The 16533-nt window shown below is 33.7% G+C and overlaps 2 protein-coding genes across 4 annotated transcripts; both read left to right on the top strand.

The window, feature by feature from the left end:
* Window positions 833-4250, top strand: LOC109713963 (uncharacterized protein At1g03900). 3 transcript variants are annotated; one of them, XM_020238293.1, is made up of 4 exons: window positions 833-997; window positions 1510-2008; window positions 2959-3219; window positions 3825-4250. In XM_020238293.1, the coding sequence occupies exons 2-4, from the start codon at window positions 1517-1519 to the stop codon at window positions 3891-3893; spliced, it is 822 nt and encodes a 273-aa protein (XP_020093882.1). In that variant the 5' UTR covers window positions 833-997; window positions 1510-1516; the 3' UTR covers window positions 3894-4250. The 3 variants fall into 3 exon arrangements, with proteins under 3 accessions (XP_020093882.1, XP_020093879.1, XP_020093880.1); XM_020238290.1 differs by having other exon boundaries at window positions 1491-2008; XM_020238291.1 differs by having other exon boundaries at window positions 1473-2008.
* LOC109713961 (serine/threonine-protein kinase tricorner-like) lies at window positions 6766-12772 on the top strand. The gene is made up of 13 exons (XM_020238283.1): window positions 6766-7565; window positions 8475-8649; window positions 9075-9158; window positions 9267-9508; window positions 9598-9826; window positions 10594-10673; window positions 10747-10831; window positions 10970-11101; window positions 11220-11333; window positions 11441-11488; window positions 12112-12196; window positions 12340-12393; window positions 12496-12772. Exons 1-13 carry the CDS (start codon window positions 7363-7365, stop codon window positions 12600-12602), a joined length of 1638 nt encoding a protein of 545 aa, XP_020093872.1. The 5' UTR covers window positions 6766-7362; the 3' UTR covers window positions 12603-12772.

The following is a 16533-nucleotide window of genomic DNA, read 5'->3' as shown; positions in this document are numbered from 1 at the left end:
AATTTTTGATTTTATTTTTTTAATCTTTTAATTTGTTTGATTTGAGTTAGTAAACGATATTTTGACTTCAAAATTTAAGCTAATTACTTACTTTAATGAATTTATAGTTACAAAAAATTGTATAAAATATGCTAAGTAAACTTGTAAAAATAAACAACGCAATTAAATTTTGTAGTCAAAATTTCATTGACCGACTCAAACTCAAATTTAATAAATTAAAAGTTTGAATAGTAAAATTAAAATTTTAAAATATTAAAGAGCAGACTCAAAATAACTCATACTTCTAGAGAGTCGTGTATCTTTTTTACCTTTGGTTGATTGAAAAGAATAGCAATCTTTGTAAATAACATCAAAGGGCAAATTTTTTTGGCCAAAATATAAAAAATTCTCACATAAATACACATGTTTGAACTCTGTCCTTCTGAATTTTAAATTTTTGTGTTTTTACCCATTTAAAATTTTAGAAATACTTTTTTAGGAGTTTACAGTATCAATGGAGAAGACGAAATGATCAAATTCTTTTTACTTATTCTATAAGAAAAAAATAATGTTTTAATATATTTTTATTATTTCTAAGAATATTTTTGATATAATATAAAAATTGGAAAGAATAGTAACCAATCCCTAAATAAGGAAAGGGACTAAATGTAATAAATTAAAATTTTGAGGTGAAGTATAAATATTTGAAAGTGAAGGGAGAAAAGTGAAAAAAAAAAGAAGATTGGATATTTATATGGAGTTTTATGTATTTTAGTTTTTTTTAAAACAAAAATTATATAACGAAGGGTAATTTCGTAATAAAACTCCCCCTTCCTACCCCGCTCCAACCTCCCCACTCTCTCTCCTCCCCCATTTCTCCCTTCGCTCCCACGTCTCCGCGTCGTCGCCTTTTTCACCTCACCACACCCCCTCCAAACCCTTCAAATCTTCCCGATCCCCCCATCCCAATCTCTTCCCCGATCCCCTCCCCACCCTCTATCCTCCGATCTCCGAAAAGGTACGAAACCCTAATCTTTCCCCGTTTTTCGCACTTCTGATCCGCTTTTTCCCCGTCAAAATCCATCGAATCTTACTAAATCTCGGCCTTTTTCGCCGAATCCAATCGCATTTCACAAAAAATTTGATGATTGCTAATATCCAAGATCGGGAGATCCCAGTGGGAGCTTCAGGAGATCTTCGTTAAGATTTGAGTAGTTCATAGCAATTTTGCGGATCTTGTGATCGCATTTTGTTGTCAGAGTGGTGTAGATTATTATTATGTCGAGCAAATTAATCTCTTTTTTAGATTTACCAGTAAAAAAAAAAAAATTTAACAAGATTTGTAGAGAAAAGGATCTGAAGAGGTTTGCAACACTCGGGAGCTTTTCTATTTGTTTTGCATATGATCTTCTTGATTCTCATTAAAAGCCATTGGAATGCCGTTTAATTTAATGTTTTTTTTAAAAAAATTGAGATAAATCGCACTTTGCAAGATTTTGATACTTGTGTAGATTGATCTCCAATGTTAAGCGAGAAGATGTCGTCCTCCTTTGACGAAGAGGAGGCGTTCGAGCACACGCTTCTGGTGGTGCGTGAGGTGTCGGTGTACAAGATCCCGCCCCGCAGCACCAGCGGCGGGTATAAGTGCGGCGAGTGGCTCCAGTCGGACAAGATCTGGTCGGGGCGCCTCCGCGTGGTGTCGTGCGGTGAGCGGTGTGAGATCCGCCTTGAGGACCCCAACTCTGGGGACCTCTTTGCCGCCTGCTTCGTCCTCCCTGGCCAGCGCGAAAACTCGGTCGAGACCGTGCTCGACTCGTCCCGATACTTCGTGCTCAAGATCGAGGATGGCCAGGGCAAGCACGCCTTCATCGGTCTAGGGTTTAATGAGCGTAATGAAGCGTTTGATTTCAATGTCGCGCTATCTGACCATGAAAAGTATGTTAAGAGGGAGCATGAGAAGGAGGTGGAGGGCGAGGAGAGCGAGGAGAGACAGATTGATATCCATCCTGCAGTGAACCATAGATTGAAGGTATGAGTACTTATACTATACGCACATTGATGGTAGAGTACACATAGTGACACTAAGTTCTCTATATAGCATTGTTCAGTTGATGAATCTTATAAACTTGCAAAACATACTAGTTACTTGCTACTGGTGTTTCTGGTTATTAGGTTGTTACATCTTTTAGCCTTTTAACTGTTATTTCTGGCTGGGCATGTAAATTTTTTGCCTTTTAGAACTACTATGCTCTATTAGGATGTTAGAAGCTTCTTTTGTTTTGTTCCGCCCTTCTTTGTATTAGGACTGCGCTTTTTAAGTTTAAATTTCAGAAAGACGCTGACTTAACCTTTTTACATGTGGTTATTGGTTGATATGGAAATTTCTACTTTGTGCTCGTTTCTACTTATAAGAAAATGTACGCCGTGGGTAATATGTCCATGGGCTCTTTGTTGCTATCGGAAACTAACACTCTATATCTATAAGTTAAGTTTTCATACTATTGCGTAGTGCTTTCTTAGTGGAATTATTTCGTAATGGATTGGGTGAGTGATGTTTGCCAATTGTTCTTTATATAAAGGTGCTTGCTGATGAAATTATCTTGTCCATGCAAGTTAATTTGTCTACAGGTATAAATCTAAACGTGCTTCAGTAAGTTTTGATATTTCATGGTAGGATTTCTTTCTTTCTTATTAATGAAGTGACGTGTTCCTCGTCCTCCTTCGTCTGCCTTTAAGTGCTTTTCGTATGTCAATATATGGCACGTTGCTTGCATCCCTTATACATACAAAGCTAGGGTTTCCTTTTTGATGTGATAATTTTCCATTTCTTCTGTTCTTCTAGCCTTGTTTGCCAACTAATGCATTCTATTCTTCCCACTACTATTATCCTTCTTATATGTATTCTGATCATGCTTCTTCGTTCTTTCTGTTTCTTTTTCTGTTTTTTTTTTTCTGTTTTGGGTATTGCTACTAATCAAGGAAGGAGAAACCATCAGGATAAATGTGAAGAACAAGCCGACTAGCGGGAGCGGCATGCTTTCGGTGGCTGGAAAGCAAAAGGGGTGTGGGCTTCTCGCACCACCTCCTGGTGGAGCCGGAAAGATTAGGACTCCTCTCCCGCCCCCACCTAATGACCCTGCAGTTGCCAGGATGACTGCCGGACAAACTGCTGGACTGAAGCCTCCAAAAGAATCTACAAGGCGCAGTGCCGATCCCTTCTCTGATCTTTCGGCTATTGAGGTTCTTCGCGAATCTTATACCTTCCTTTTCTTCTTTTCTTCTCTTTTCCATTCTCGCAATCTCTTCATCATGCGTGCACACGAGTTTGCATGCTCTGGTTAATAATACAATCTGTATTAATTTCCTGTTTACTTAGGCTCGAGACCAATAATACAACATTTCTCTTGGCATTGTTATGCTTTCTTTTCCGCTCTAAATTTTTGAACGTCAAAATAACTTTAAAACAGGATTTGTTATTTTTGTCATTGTTGTGGCAAACTCTTTCGGCTGTTTAAACTTAGGAAAGTTACTACTGCATGCCTTCCATTTCCAAACAAAAACCATCGAAGTGCTCTGAAACAAACCCTCAAGAAAGAAAACAAAGAAACCCATTCCTTAGGTGCTTTAGCCTCAAATACCACGAAACGAGGCGGAAAAAAAAGAGGAAAATATACATATGCTAAAACATGTATCATTAGTCTTTAAGAGGTTAATCTCTATCTACTGGGTTTCCGTAATTGGATTGTGACACACTTTCGACGTTGGACGACACCTTGAGTATCGTAATGTCATGACTTTATCCTTTTCCGCCCTTGCTCATCGTTTAGTTATTTGTGATTTTCCAGCGAAGCCTACCGAGTACGACCGGATCAGGAACAGCGAAGAGTACAGCATCTGGATGGGCGGCGTTTTGAGGTCGCACTACTATCTTATTATGTTCATAAGCTTTGTTTGAGGGAACAAGACAGATACCAAGCATGCAACCATGTCCTTTTTCCCTTCCCCCCTTTAAAATCAGATAGCGCATTGCAGGATTTGCATCCTCACTCATACTCTAATAAAATTTACAATAATATGCTACCTTCTTCTTTTATTTTTCTTTTTTTTCCTTTTTATCCTGTATGGGTTAGAAGCTCCAGATTAAGATGTATATGAGTTTGCTGTCACTCTCGAATGCACGACCATATGGGCAAAATTTCTTGTATATTTATGTTGGATCGACTTACCTCTTGAATTTGACCCCGCTTTATCCAATTTGATTTGCCTCTGAATTTCTCTCGAGTTATTTTCATTCTAGTTGCAGTTTTTTCTTTCCGAAAGAGGCTTGTGCTGGTTGGCGAAAACATGGTTTATGAGTGTTGTTCAAATAGAAGATTATTTGATCTATTTGGTGATTATTTGATCTATTTGATCTGTCTGGGGATATATTTATATAGAGCTTCAGTTGTTGGCCCAGAAGCTTTCTCAGAAGCAGTTTCTACTTTGATGATATATGCATGCAAATGATTGTGGCAAGCATGGTGAGATTCAAACTCAGAATTTTTTTGATCCGATGTGATGTGATGTGATGCTAAATTATGCGAAGCAATTCGACAGTTATTCTCAGAGTAGTAGAATTCTCTTTGTTTTCATGTAGCCTTATTATCTGATTTTGTTTTAATTTCTTCAAAACAAAAATTTAACAGAGATCGCAACGGTAACCGTACGAGACTGCATAGCCCGCCGACCAAATTGCTTTAAGATTCGTGCGCATGGCGGGATGGAGTATTTGTAGCGCCGAGGCCAGTGATCCACGGTCGAAATGAGCCCGAGATCGGTTGTACTTTTAATTAATGATGAGCGGAACGGATCAACACAAGTTAGCCCACGTGTTTGGCTCGATTGATTAGTCTGCACTGTTGATCTGCTTATACAAGATACGATCTACGTATACGGATCGCGCTGTGTACCGCGTGGCACGAATTAGGCTCATAACCATTATATGTAACCGTTACATTGAAGAGCCACGGGGGATCGAGATTATGATGGCCCGGACCTGTATTTTCCAACTTTAAAAAGGCTTGTTAAAAACATTAAATTAAATATAAATAATTAAAATGTGATCTGCATTATTAATAACGTAATTATTGCAAAATATATATACACATATATTTGCTAGCCATTAAGTGCTCACAAAAAAAAATCCCCTATAATTAGACATGATTGGCTCTAATGAATTTGTTATTATTATTATTATTATTTTTACATCTACCAGACGAGTAACACGTGATAGGCATGGAACCTAAAAACCCATAAAATCAAACCAAACTAAACCAATAGTTTTGGTTTGGTTAGGTTTGGTTTGATTCGGTTTTCACTATAAATAGTTTGTTTTCACTTTGAAAAATTTATAAATAAAAAAATTTAGTTTAGTTTTGGGTGGAAAAATTAAAAACCAACCAACAACAGGGTGGCGATCCGGCTCGTGGTAGACTCGAAATGATTTTGCGATCGAATCGCTCGTTTAGTAAATGAATTAGATACGAGCTGAATTTTTCAGTTTGTTTAATAAACGTGCCAAATATGAGATAGGGTCAGCTCGCTCGTGTTCGGCTCAATAACCGCTCGAATACATATATATTATATTTATATATAAATAAATAATTATATATATAATATAACTTTTTATTATTTAATTTTTAGCCCAATCTAGATATAAAAGTACAACTCAACTATAAAAAGGTTAAATTATATATAAAATTTTAACCGATTTAAGATCTCATAAATTTTATTTTCTATATATATATATATATTATACACCCCACCATCAACACTACCACACACTCACCCATATATATATATACTAAGAGCATACTATATATATCGGAAACATAAATTAGATATACTGCCTCCGATTCTTTACCCCCTCTGCATACAACCTATTGAGAGACACATATAACACTCAACACTATAATATATTAACCCATTCATGAAACACTCAACCAAAGGGATCGTATATCCACCACGGTCCCCCATACTTGATCCAAAAGGCTAAAAAATCGAAAAAACCACTACTTAATCAACTACTCATCACATCACACTAACAACAGATACACACATCATCACACCCTTAACACCACTACTACTATATACCTATAATAATTTAGAAAAGCAATGAAATCCTAATTCTCTATACAACTGATGTAAATCCTAAAATATAAAATTTTTATTTATTTCCAATTAATTTCTATAAAATTACGGGTTGAAAATCCTATAATAGATATTTTTCTTTATTTAAAATATCTTTTTTAATATTATCTATTTAATTCAAATATCACACAAACACTCATCTCTAAGATGAACAAATTTATTTATTTCTATTATTTCAAAATTTGTATTCCTAACATATTTTATTTTCTATTTAATTTTCAAAAGTAATTTTTGATAGATTATGTTTAATTCATTTTTAAAGCCTATCTTTCTTATATGGTGATTTATTATTTAAAATTTTTTTTGTTACATATTGCATCAGTAAAAATATGGCCTAAATTCTAAAAAATAATTTTTAAAAAAATTTATAACTTTTTTCTAAATATTATTACTGCATTCTGAAACGTAATTTACTACTAATTATATATAATATAAATACATATATATATATATATATATATATATAATTAAGTTTCTATGCTTTTAAAAGTATCAAGTTATCGATACCTGTAGATTTTTAGCTATTGGATTAAGAGATATATGGGTAGGATGATGTTTATATATATATATAAACATGAAGGGGTCCGGTCACTGGCGGTGAGCGGTAATCCTAGGAACCGTTGCTTCGATGGAGCGGGAATGGCGGGCTCCTCCGACGAGTCCACTCCTCTTCTCCTCTCCGCTCCCCCCGATTTCTAGGGTTTCCTCCGATCCCCTCTCGCGTGCGGTAACCCGTGTCCCCCTCCGATTCTCGCGTCCATTGCCCTAACCCTGTTCCCCGAATTTCCCCATTCAAATCGCGCGCCTTAACTGGGGAAGCCTCCCCCGGATCGGCGCCTCGCTTCCTTTCTCGGCGAATTGTTTCATTAAATTTGATTTTTCCTCATTTTTTTTTGCGGTTGTTTCTGTGTGATTTGATTTGGATCCGGGTGGATTCGGTGGATTCGGTCGATTTGGTTGAGTTGACTGGGTTTTGCATTTGTTGATTCGGTAATGGGATTTGGATTTGGTGGTGCCATGGATTTGATTCGTGTTTTGAGGATTTTAATGGTGTTGGATTTCAATCCGTTCGTACATTGTAGAAAGTAGTTGGCAAAATCAAGCTGGAGAATTGGATTTACAAGGGAGTGGTGTGGAATTAAGATTTCGTCATCGAATTGAATTGGATTTTGATATAATTTGTTGTGGAAAGAGATGGATTCGGCGAAGAGTTGGTTCCAAAAGCTGCAGCCTAAGGAGAAATCCACAATGAAGAAGAAAGATCTGCCACCCCATGGAAAAGAAGGAAATGATGAGGCACCGTCGAATGCTACAAAGCAACGAGTTGCGGCGGCTAAGCAATATATAGAGAATCATTACAAAGAGCAGATGAAGAATTTGCAGGAGCGTAAGGAGCGGTACGTGTGTCGCAATCATCAATTCCTTTCCTTCCTCATATAGCTGTGAGCTTAAACTTGGATGAAATTTACAAATATGAAGATATATATCATTGAAATTATATTATTCAGCAACATTGTAGATTAGTTATTTAGCAGTTTAGTTCGCATCGTAGGGCATTTTGTTCGTTTACTTTCAAATCATATTCATTGAATTGGACAAACTCAATTAGCTGATGCGTATTTGTTGATTGGTATAGAACTGGAGAACAAGACAGGGAGATTGGCTAATAGATTAGAAGGGATCGTAGTTCTTTTACCTTATTAATTAGTTGTCGTAGTTTTTCCTAAAATTTTCAATATAATATTGGTCTCTATAAAATGTAATGCTTTTTTCATTTTATTGTAATAAAATTGTAATGCTTGTGATTTGTGGTCTATAGTTTAGTAAATGGAAGGATCAACTCCGTTTGTTGATTTCATTTGTGAAAACAAATGAAGTAATACTATGCTAAGTAAGGAAAACATATAACAGGTTTTCAGCTTATTTTGACCTGTACTAGAATTCTAATTTTTGCCCCTCTGTTGTAGTTTTTAATGGTTCTACTGTAGGTAGGGCTATCCTAGGAGCTCTAGCTCACCCATCACAACTTGATAACTTTGAAAAACTTCAAAATACTTGGGCTAGATCATATTCCTGCATGACTTATTCAGTATTAACATTGTTATTTAGTTAATTTCTGTGGCTAATTGTATTCTCATATTAGATTAAATGAGACAGTGTATGCAGTCTCTTTTTTGGTGAACGTGACAGATGCAATTGTTTTGATTGGGAAACTTTAGCAAAAGAATTGCAGTAGAATTTCTCTTTTGGATCCTCTTGATCTTGATATAGTAAATTATTAGTTTAAATATAGAATCTTTGTGCAGGCGTTATAGTTTGGAGAGGAAGCTAGCAGATGCTGACATGTCTGAAGAAGAGCAGAACAATATTCTGAAGTACTTGGAAAGGAAAGAGACAGAATACATGCGTCTTCAGAGGCATAAAATGGGTGTTGATGATTTTGAGTTGTTGACAATGATAGGAAAGGGTGCATTTGGCGAGGTATATTTTTCTGCAAAACCACTAATTTTTCTGTTTTGTTCGATGATCAGAGAAGGAGAAGATGATTTGCGTTTAAATTTAATGGAGTCTTTTTCACCTCTGTATCATGTTGTCTCTGCAATTTTGAATTAAAAATCCAAGTTTTCATTATTCTTATCCTTTTATTTTATTTGTGTAAATATCCAAGTCTTCTTTCTGGTGCTCGTCTTAGCAAAATGTAATGCTACTATGACTACTTGAAATCTATGTATTCTTATTTATGCATACCCAACCTTTTGGGCTTCTTCTCTGAGCTTTGATTAATGGCTCATTCGCACATCTTCTTCTTCTTCTTCTTCTTCTTCTTCTTCTTCTTCTTCTTCTTTTTTGGCTGTTGTTATTCTTTTGTTCTTCAAATGTTGTGCATTAAACTAACTGTATTGCAGGTCAGGGTTTGTAGCGAGAAGACCACTGGAAATGTATATGCTATGAAGAAGCTAAAAAAATCAGAGATGCTACGTCGAGGACAGGTATTGATAGAATTAATTAATAAAGCTGAAAAATTCAGAGTTGCTGCATTGAGAAGAAGATTATCTGTCATGTAGCTCATTTTACACGTTGGGTCAAAATTTGTTCAGGTTGAGCATGTTAAGGCTGAAAGGAATCTTCTTGCGGAGGTTGACAGCAGCTGTATCGTGAAGCTATATTGTTCCTTCCAGGATAATGAGTACTTGTACCTTATCATGGAGTATTTACCTGGCGGTGACATGATGACTCTTCTTATGAGGAAAGATACATTGACCGAGGATGAAGCCAGATTTTATGTTGGAGAGGCAGTTCTTGCGATAGAATCTATCCACAAACACAACTACATTCATAGGTTTGTCAATAGTACTTAAACAGTGTTTGTAGTACTTATTCCTTTGACCTATATCATAGCAGTAAAGCTTTTATTCTTTTCTTGTTCAGAGACATCAAGCCTGATAATCTGTTACTAGACAGATATGGTCACCTTAAGCTGTCAGATTTTGGATTGTGCAAACCATTAGATTGTAGTAATTTTCCAAACTTACATGAAAAGGATATTTCACAAGGGAAGAACTATAGTGGATCTTTACAAAGTGACGGACGACAATCTTTGCCAAAAAGGACTCAGCAAGAACAACTGGAGCACTGGCAAAAGAATAGAAGAACTTTGGTCAGTACTTCTGTGATGCTATCTCCTCTTTGAAACCTTAGTGTCTGATTAATTGTGCTCTTGGTTTTGGCAAAGGAGTATGCATGGTATCTCTTCCAAGCAAGCCTGTGCTCTATTAGATTAACTTCATTTTCGGAAGTAGTGTTGATAATGAAGAATCATCCAAATATCCGTAGATTGTTCCTGTTGAGCATTTGATTGATGTAAGCGTAAATGAACCTGCATTGTCATAGAGGATAGACTATATTCCTGTTACTCAATAGGGTTATACGAAGTTCTGCCACAGAGAAAGAGAAGGGAGGAAACTTGATATTATTTTGAGCCTAAAAGAATATCCTGACTCATACCAACATAGAAGTCAATCAAGAGGCAGGTTGCTAGTATTAGGACTATACTGCCCTTCAAAGCCTTTTCCCAGCATTGTGCAGTTTGGCTAGAACACTTTTTGATTGCCAGTATATTGTTGGCTGCAATTGGGCTCATTCAGATTTGGAGAACTCAACCCTTTAAAATCACTCTAGGTATGAAAAGAATTTGCGTGAAGGAAAGATGATAACTTTTGATGCATGGGGCATATCTTCATCTATGGAGCAAAAGTGGAGCTAGGAGTCAATGAAACAGAGTCTTGTCGCTTGTATTATTTTGGCTTTAAAACATAAATGTACCCTTTTGTTTATTATCTTTTCTAGTTAACGTTGTGTTTACATAATTTATTTCATTTTAGGATCTGGATTTTCTAATTTTTTTTTGTATTTGGATTTCCGTAGGCTTACTCTACTGTTGGCACACCTGACTATATTGCTCCAGAAGTTTTACTGAAGAAGGGTTATGGGATGGAATGTGATTGGTAAGCCTTATATCTAGCATCGCTTGTACGTGTTACACCTGTTTATAGTAGAATGCATCTTTTTGCCTTTTAGGTGGTCACTTGGAGCTATAATGTATGAAATGCTGGTCGGTTATCCACCATTTTACTCAGATGAACCTATGGCAACATGCAGGAAGGTAAATGTGAATATGGATGTGTATAAAATTACTTTTTATGAATACATTGAGCCTTAGTTCAAACATGTAAGTTGACCTTTCTCTATTTCCCTCTTCCCGTTGAGTTTCATGATTTCTTCTCATTCACCCACTTGATAGATAGTAAATTGGAGAACACATTTAAAGTTTCCTGAAGAAGCAAGGATATCTGCAGAAGCAAAAGATCTTATCAGTAAGCTGTTATGCAATGTCGATCAACGTCTTGGCACAAGAGGTGCTGATGAAATAAAGGTTGCTATCCATTTTTATCTCTAAATCCAGTCATAATGAGGCTCTATTTTGAGGAATTTTACTCGCTTTTATTTGCTATGTGAATCTTCACTCATTTTTAATTACTATGTGAACTTAGGCCCACCCTTGGTTTAAAGGAATTGAATGGGACAGATTATACCAAATGGAGGCTGCATTTATACCTGAGGTTAAGGATGAGTTGGACACTCAAAACTTCGAGAAGTTTGAAGAGGTAAAATGTCATCTAATTGTCTTTTTCTCTCTGTAGGTTCTTCATGGTCTGTAATAATTTATAAATAAATAGTGTTTTCTAATTTTGTTGAACCTTTTCTGCTGCAGTCTGAGGATCAGACTCAGACTTCGTCAAAATCCGGCCCTTGGAGAAAGGTAAATATTATTCTGTAGGTTCTTGACTTGCATCATTTCTTTAGGATGGGAAGTATTGATTCTTTTGATGTTTTATTTTGTTAATTACCGGTTGTCTACCGATGTGTTGAGATGTTCGATTAGAAAATAGAGGGTGTTGTTGTTAGTTGAAGCATACTTACGCTTATGCATCCTTATCGTAGGAAATAGAAAATAAGACTGGAAATGAAATTGTTTCTTCTGCAGAGATGGTACGGATCCATGGGTTAGAATATTGTATGACCGTAGATGAAGCCCAAAATGTTTTATATCTTGATAATCCCTGGTTTCATACGAAGAAATAGATGAACATGGAATGCTGGGTATTGCTCTAGATGGGAATATTGACGATAATGAGCGCTTGGCTTGCAGTTTATGTGCGTTACAATTCAGAAGCAACAGTAAAACCCAAATTTAATTTGATGCTATTTCAATAAGGAATTATCCCAAATGTAGGAAAAGGATGCAATCAGAATCTGTCTTCGGCAGCTGCTTCCTTTCTGCTTTATCGTTTAGATTACTATAACATAATAACTTAATCCTACACGTCGTACCAATTGTTTTTAACTTGTTTTTAATATGTATGTGTTACTTGACTCCTGCAGATGCTTTCCTCGAAGGATTTAAATTTCGTCGGCTACACATATAAGAACTTCGAGATTGTAAACGACAATGAAGTGCCTGGGATGGGTATTGATTTGTTGCCCTAGAATTCTCAAATTGCTGAGATTTCTTTAGAAACAGCTCTCCTGGATTGTGTCAAACTATGATGTATGCTTTTTTGTTTTTTTTTTCTTCAGTATCTGATTACCCTATCTTTTTTCGCCTTACAGCTGAGCTGAAGAAGAAGAGTAAATCAAAGAGACCAACTATCAAGTCTCTCTTTGGTACATTCTCCATTTCAAGTTCTTTTAACCAATCTCAAATATTTGGTGCATTTGTTCAACCATTTCCATATTTCCTCTAATTTATTTTCATTATATCTTCAGAATCGTCCGACGGTGATGACGAATCCGACGAACCCGTTGAAGGGAGCTTCCTCAATCTCTTACCTTCCAAACTCGAGGTCTCGAAGAGCCAAAGCTCATCATCTTAGAAATACTTGCAAACGATTTTTTTACTTTTTTTTTTCTTTTTTGTGCAAAAAAGAAAATCATTTGTTCTGCATTTGGGCAGATTATAACCTTTGTATATTATATCTCGTGAACGTAAATATTTTTTCTTCTTTTCGAACTAATTGTGTGATAATCTCTTTTTTTGTTGTCACTAATTGGTTCCACAGACTCGATTTTCATTAGTATCTATGGTTAATTTAGAATGCTTGGTTGTGTAATTTTAGGATATGTTAAATGAAAAAATATATTTTAAACCATCAAAATCGAGTTATTATGTCAAATAAATTTTAAAAATAATCTACTTTTTTTTTGACTCGGTTCACGGAAAGCTCTATTCAAATGCTTATTAAATCCTCTCTTTCATTCGTATTTTTTATCCTTGCTTTTATTAGTTTCCCTTCTGAGAGAAATAATGCTTTTACTAGTGTAGGAACCCACGCGATGCGGCGAATATAATCATATTTAATTAAATTTAATAATATTAAAAATATTTTAAAACTTTTAGAATAAAATTATAATTTAATAAAAAATAACGAAAGATAAAAAAAATTATAGGAGAAAAAAATGTGTTACATAGAAATCGGACCTCTTTGTATCCTCATTTAGAGCATTCTCTACTAACACCGATGCTTTCGTGAAATATCACAGCGCCTTCAACCCTTTTTTGGCAAGTCCTATATATTACAAATATAAGTGGTCGACATCGAGGGAGAAAGGTTCGAGGCTAGGGTTAGAGTTCGACTCACTCGACGTTGACGGTGAGAGCAAGGGCCGTGTGCTTGCGGGCTTGAAGGGAGCGGACGTAGTAGGCGAGGTCGTTGTCGAGAACTCAATTTGCCGTGCCCACAGGCTTCTCGGGCAATGATTCTTAGAAAATAGAAACTAATGAGAGGGAAGTCGAAATAGCGATGTTACAAAGAAGGAATTATGAGATGGGAAGTCAAAGAGACATATGTTATGAAAAAAATTAATAAGACGGGAAGTTGAAGAGGTAGACGTTACAGGGAAGGAAAGCCGAAGAGACTGCTTAGCCATTTGGTTCAAAAGAGAGGCAAGTGAGGGTGAAAGATAGGCTGCCACGTGGTAAGATTAGGGGAAATAATGTTAAGGTATAGATTAGTTTCCAAAGTGGAATGTTGGGATGTACTCGTAGCGTTTGGTTCGGGAACAAGGGGGGGAATAAGCCCTTGTTCCCCCCTTTGTTCCCAAACGTGATGTTTGGTACCCGGAAACAACAGTTTCGGGGTTTCAAGAACAAACTAGTATAAGGCTGGAACTGTCGTTCCATCCTTTTTCTGGAACAAACTTGTTCCTTAATGAGAACAAGGTTAATTAAAATCTAAATTTAATTTTAATGGCAGTAAATTATTAATTAATCTAATTAATATATTTAAATTATTATTTATTGCTTTAATAATTAAATAATTTATTTATTTATTATTTTCTAATTAATTAATTAATTAATAATTAGATAATTATTATAATTAATTTATTATTTATAATTAATTATTAATAATTATTAATAATTATTATCCTTAATAATTAGATAATCGACATTATTATTAATTTATTATTTATAATTAATTATTAATAATTAGATAATTATTATTATTAATTTATTACTAGTAATTAATTATTAATAATTATTATTATTTATAATTAGATAATCGATATTTTTATTAATTTATTATTAATAATTAATTAATAATAATAATAATAATTAATATTAATTTATTAATAATTATCAATTATTATTATTATTATTAATTTGATATTCAATATTATTAATTTATTATTTATAATTAATTATTAATAATTATTATTTATAATTAATTATTAATAATTAATTTCTTATTTATTTTTAAGTAATATTTTGATGTTAATTAATTACAAAATATAATTTTAATTTCAAAATTATAACTCTTATTTCTCTTGTTCCAATCTGACCATCCAAACACTCTTTACCTTATTCCTAGGAACAACTCAATTTTCATCCAAACGTAAAATTAGTCTAGTTCCTGCTTATACCTGAACATGTACTTATCCCTGGAACTAGCAGTTTTTAAATCAAACACAGACATGATTTTTTTTTATATTCTTTTTAAGTTATTGGATAAAATATATATTTTTTTAAAGCGAGGATAAAAAATACGAAGTTACTGTTATGGGTAGTTGATTGGTATCTCGAAATACCGAGACGATAAAATATTAAGTTACTACCACCGTCTCGTAGTTAGTTGGTATCTTAGCCGTAGTTGGTTGGTATCGTGAATCGCTAATATACACATATGCATGTATCTTTAAAATTAAGATGATTTAGCCTCCAATTTTTTGGAAAAATAAAATATTTTGAACTTAGTTCAATTTTTTTTTTAAAAAAAAAACCAAGTTGTATTTTTAACTTGAATATGAAACAAAAAAAAAAAAAGCTATCTTGAAAAGTCCAAAAAAAACTTTATATGTGAATGAATACATATATCTATATTATAACTTAAAAATGCTTACTCTAAAAAAACCCCAAAAAAAAACTCCATATTTCTCCGAGTTATTAAAATTAACTGCATATTTGACATTTTATTTAATTTACGTGAGTCTACCCGATTCAGCAAAATAAGTTTTGCACCAGAACTAAAACAACAATCCAACATTTTTATTGAATAAATTAGAATTAATACAATTTTGTTTAGTAATAATTTCATATGTATTACTATAAAGTTTTAAAATTATATATATATTTTTCGAAATTTTTAATTATCAAATATATTTCTCTAAAGCTCCAAAATATGCAAATATATTCCTATTAGTTGATTGTTGTTAGTTGACCGTTAAGTTTTAACTATTCGGACCGCTATGACTTTATAAAAAATAACTTTTTAAAATGTTTTTTGAACTTATAATTTATAGTTCACACAGAATAGCATAAAAGTTAGGGTAAACTTTAAATATCACCTCTGTAGTTTCGCACTTTCTTACTTTAGTACCCTGTGATTTAAAGTGTATCAAGTTAGTGTCATATAGTTTTATTTTTATCTTTTCGTCAACTTCTCCGTTAATATTTTATTAAATTATATACAAAAAAACTTCAGACACCCCACCTACGTTTATCGAATATTCATTTTAGTATTCTTTAGTTTTAATTTTGTCACTTATTTAACGAAAAAAAAATAGTGAAATTGATAAATAAAAAAAAAAAGAAACTATAGGGCACTAATTAAATTGATACATTTTAAACCATAATAAGGTGATAAAATAAGAAAGTGTGAAACCACAAAGTGATATTTAAAATGTTTTCTAAAAGTTATAATAAAAATATTATAATTAGTAAATAATTTTAAATATAATAAAAAATATTTATTAAAGAGTAGAATGAACATTTTATATAAAAATACTCAACTTTAATTGGCCAATTAATCAAAAGAGATATATATTCACAAACCATGTTACTTTCGTCCCATTTTCTTGACGGATGAGAACGAATTAATTTTTATCAATTTTTTTTATTNGATTAATTGGCCAATTAAAGTTGAGTATTTTTATCAATTTTTTTTATTTCATAATTTTAATAATTTTAATAAATTTTGAATAATCGGGATAGATAAAAAAAAAACTAAAGAAAAAAAAGAAGTTGCCATTTTTCGCTTCATTTCTTAGCGGATTATTATTATTATTATTATTATTATTATTTTGGCTCCCACCTATTTGGGGCGGGTCGGGCGGGAGCTCCGTCAAACCCGGATCCATTTGCAGCCTGTAGAGATAAATTACTGTATGTAATTTTATCACTCTGTAGGGATAAACACGCAATTAATCCTTTTTAATGCATGTTTAACTGAGTCACAACCACCACAACCTAACAACAAATTTTCAAAACAAAAAAAAATATAATAATAATCGAAAAAAGGACGATTAAAA

The sequence above is a fragment of the Ananas comosus genome, linkage group 8 (genome assembly GCF_001540865.1).
Source record: "Ananas comosus cultivar F153 linkage group 8, ASM154086v1, whole genome shotgun sequence".
Lineage (NCBI taxonomy): Eukaryota > Viridiplantae > Streptophyta > Magnoliopsida > Poales > Bromeliaceae > Ananas > Ananas comosus.
Note: the sequence above shows the minus strand (reverse complement) of the source record. Positions and strands in the feature narration are given on the sequence as shown.

Coding starts and splice junctions, on each gene's coding strand:
- LOC109713963 (XM_020238290.1), top strand. CDS start 1,502: ATGTTAAGCGAGAAGATGTCGTCCTCCTTTGACGAAGAGGAGGCGTTC. Junction 2,009..2,958: donor CAGTGAACCATAGATTGAAG/GTATGAGTACTT, acceptor CTACTAATCAAG/GAAGGAGAAACCATCAGGAT. Junction 3,220..3,824: donor CTGATCTTTCGGCTATTGAG/GTTCTTCGCGAA, acceptor GTGATTTTCCAG/CGAAGCCTACCGAGTACGAC.
- LOC109713961 (XM_020238283.1), top strand. CDS start 7,363: ATGGATTCGGCGAAGAGTTGGTTCCAAAAGCTGCAGCCTAAGGAGAAA. Junction 10,832..10,969: donor CTATGGCAACATGCAGGAAG/GTAAATGTGAAT, acceptor CCCACTTGATAG/ATAGTAAATTGGAGAACACA. Junction 11,489..12,111: donor AATCCGGCCCTTGGAGAAAG/GTAAATATTATT, acceptor TGACTCCTGCAG/ATGCTTTCCTCGAAGGATTT.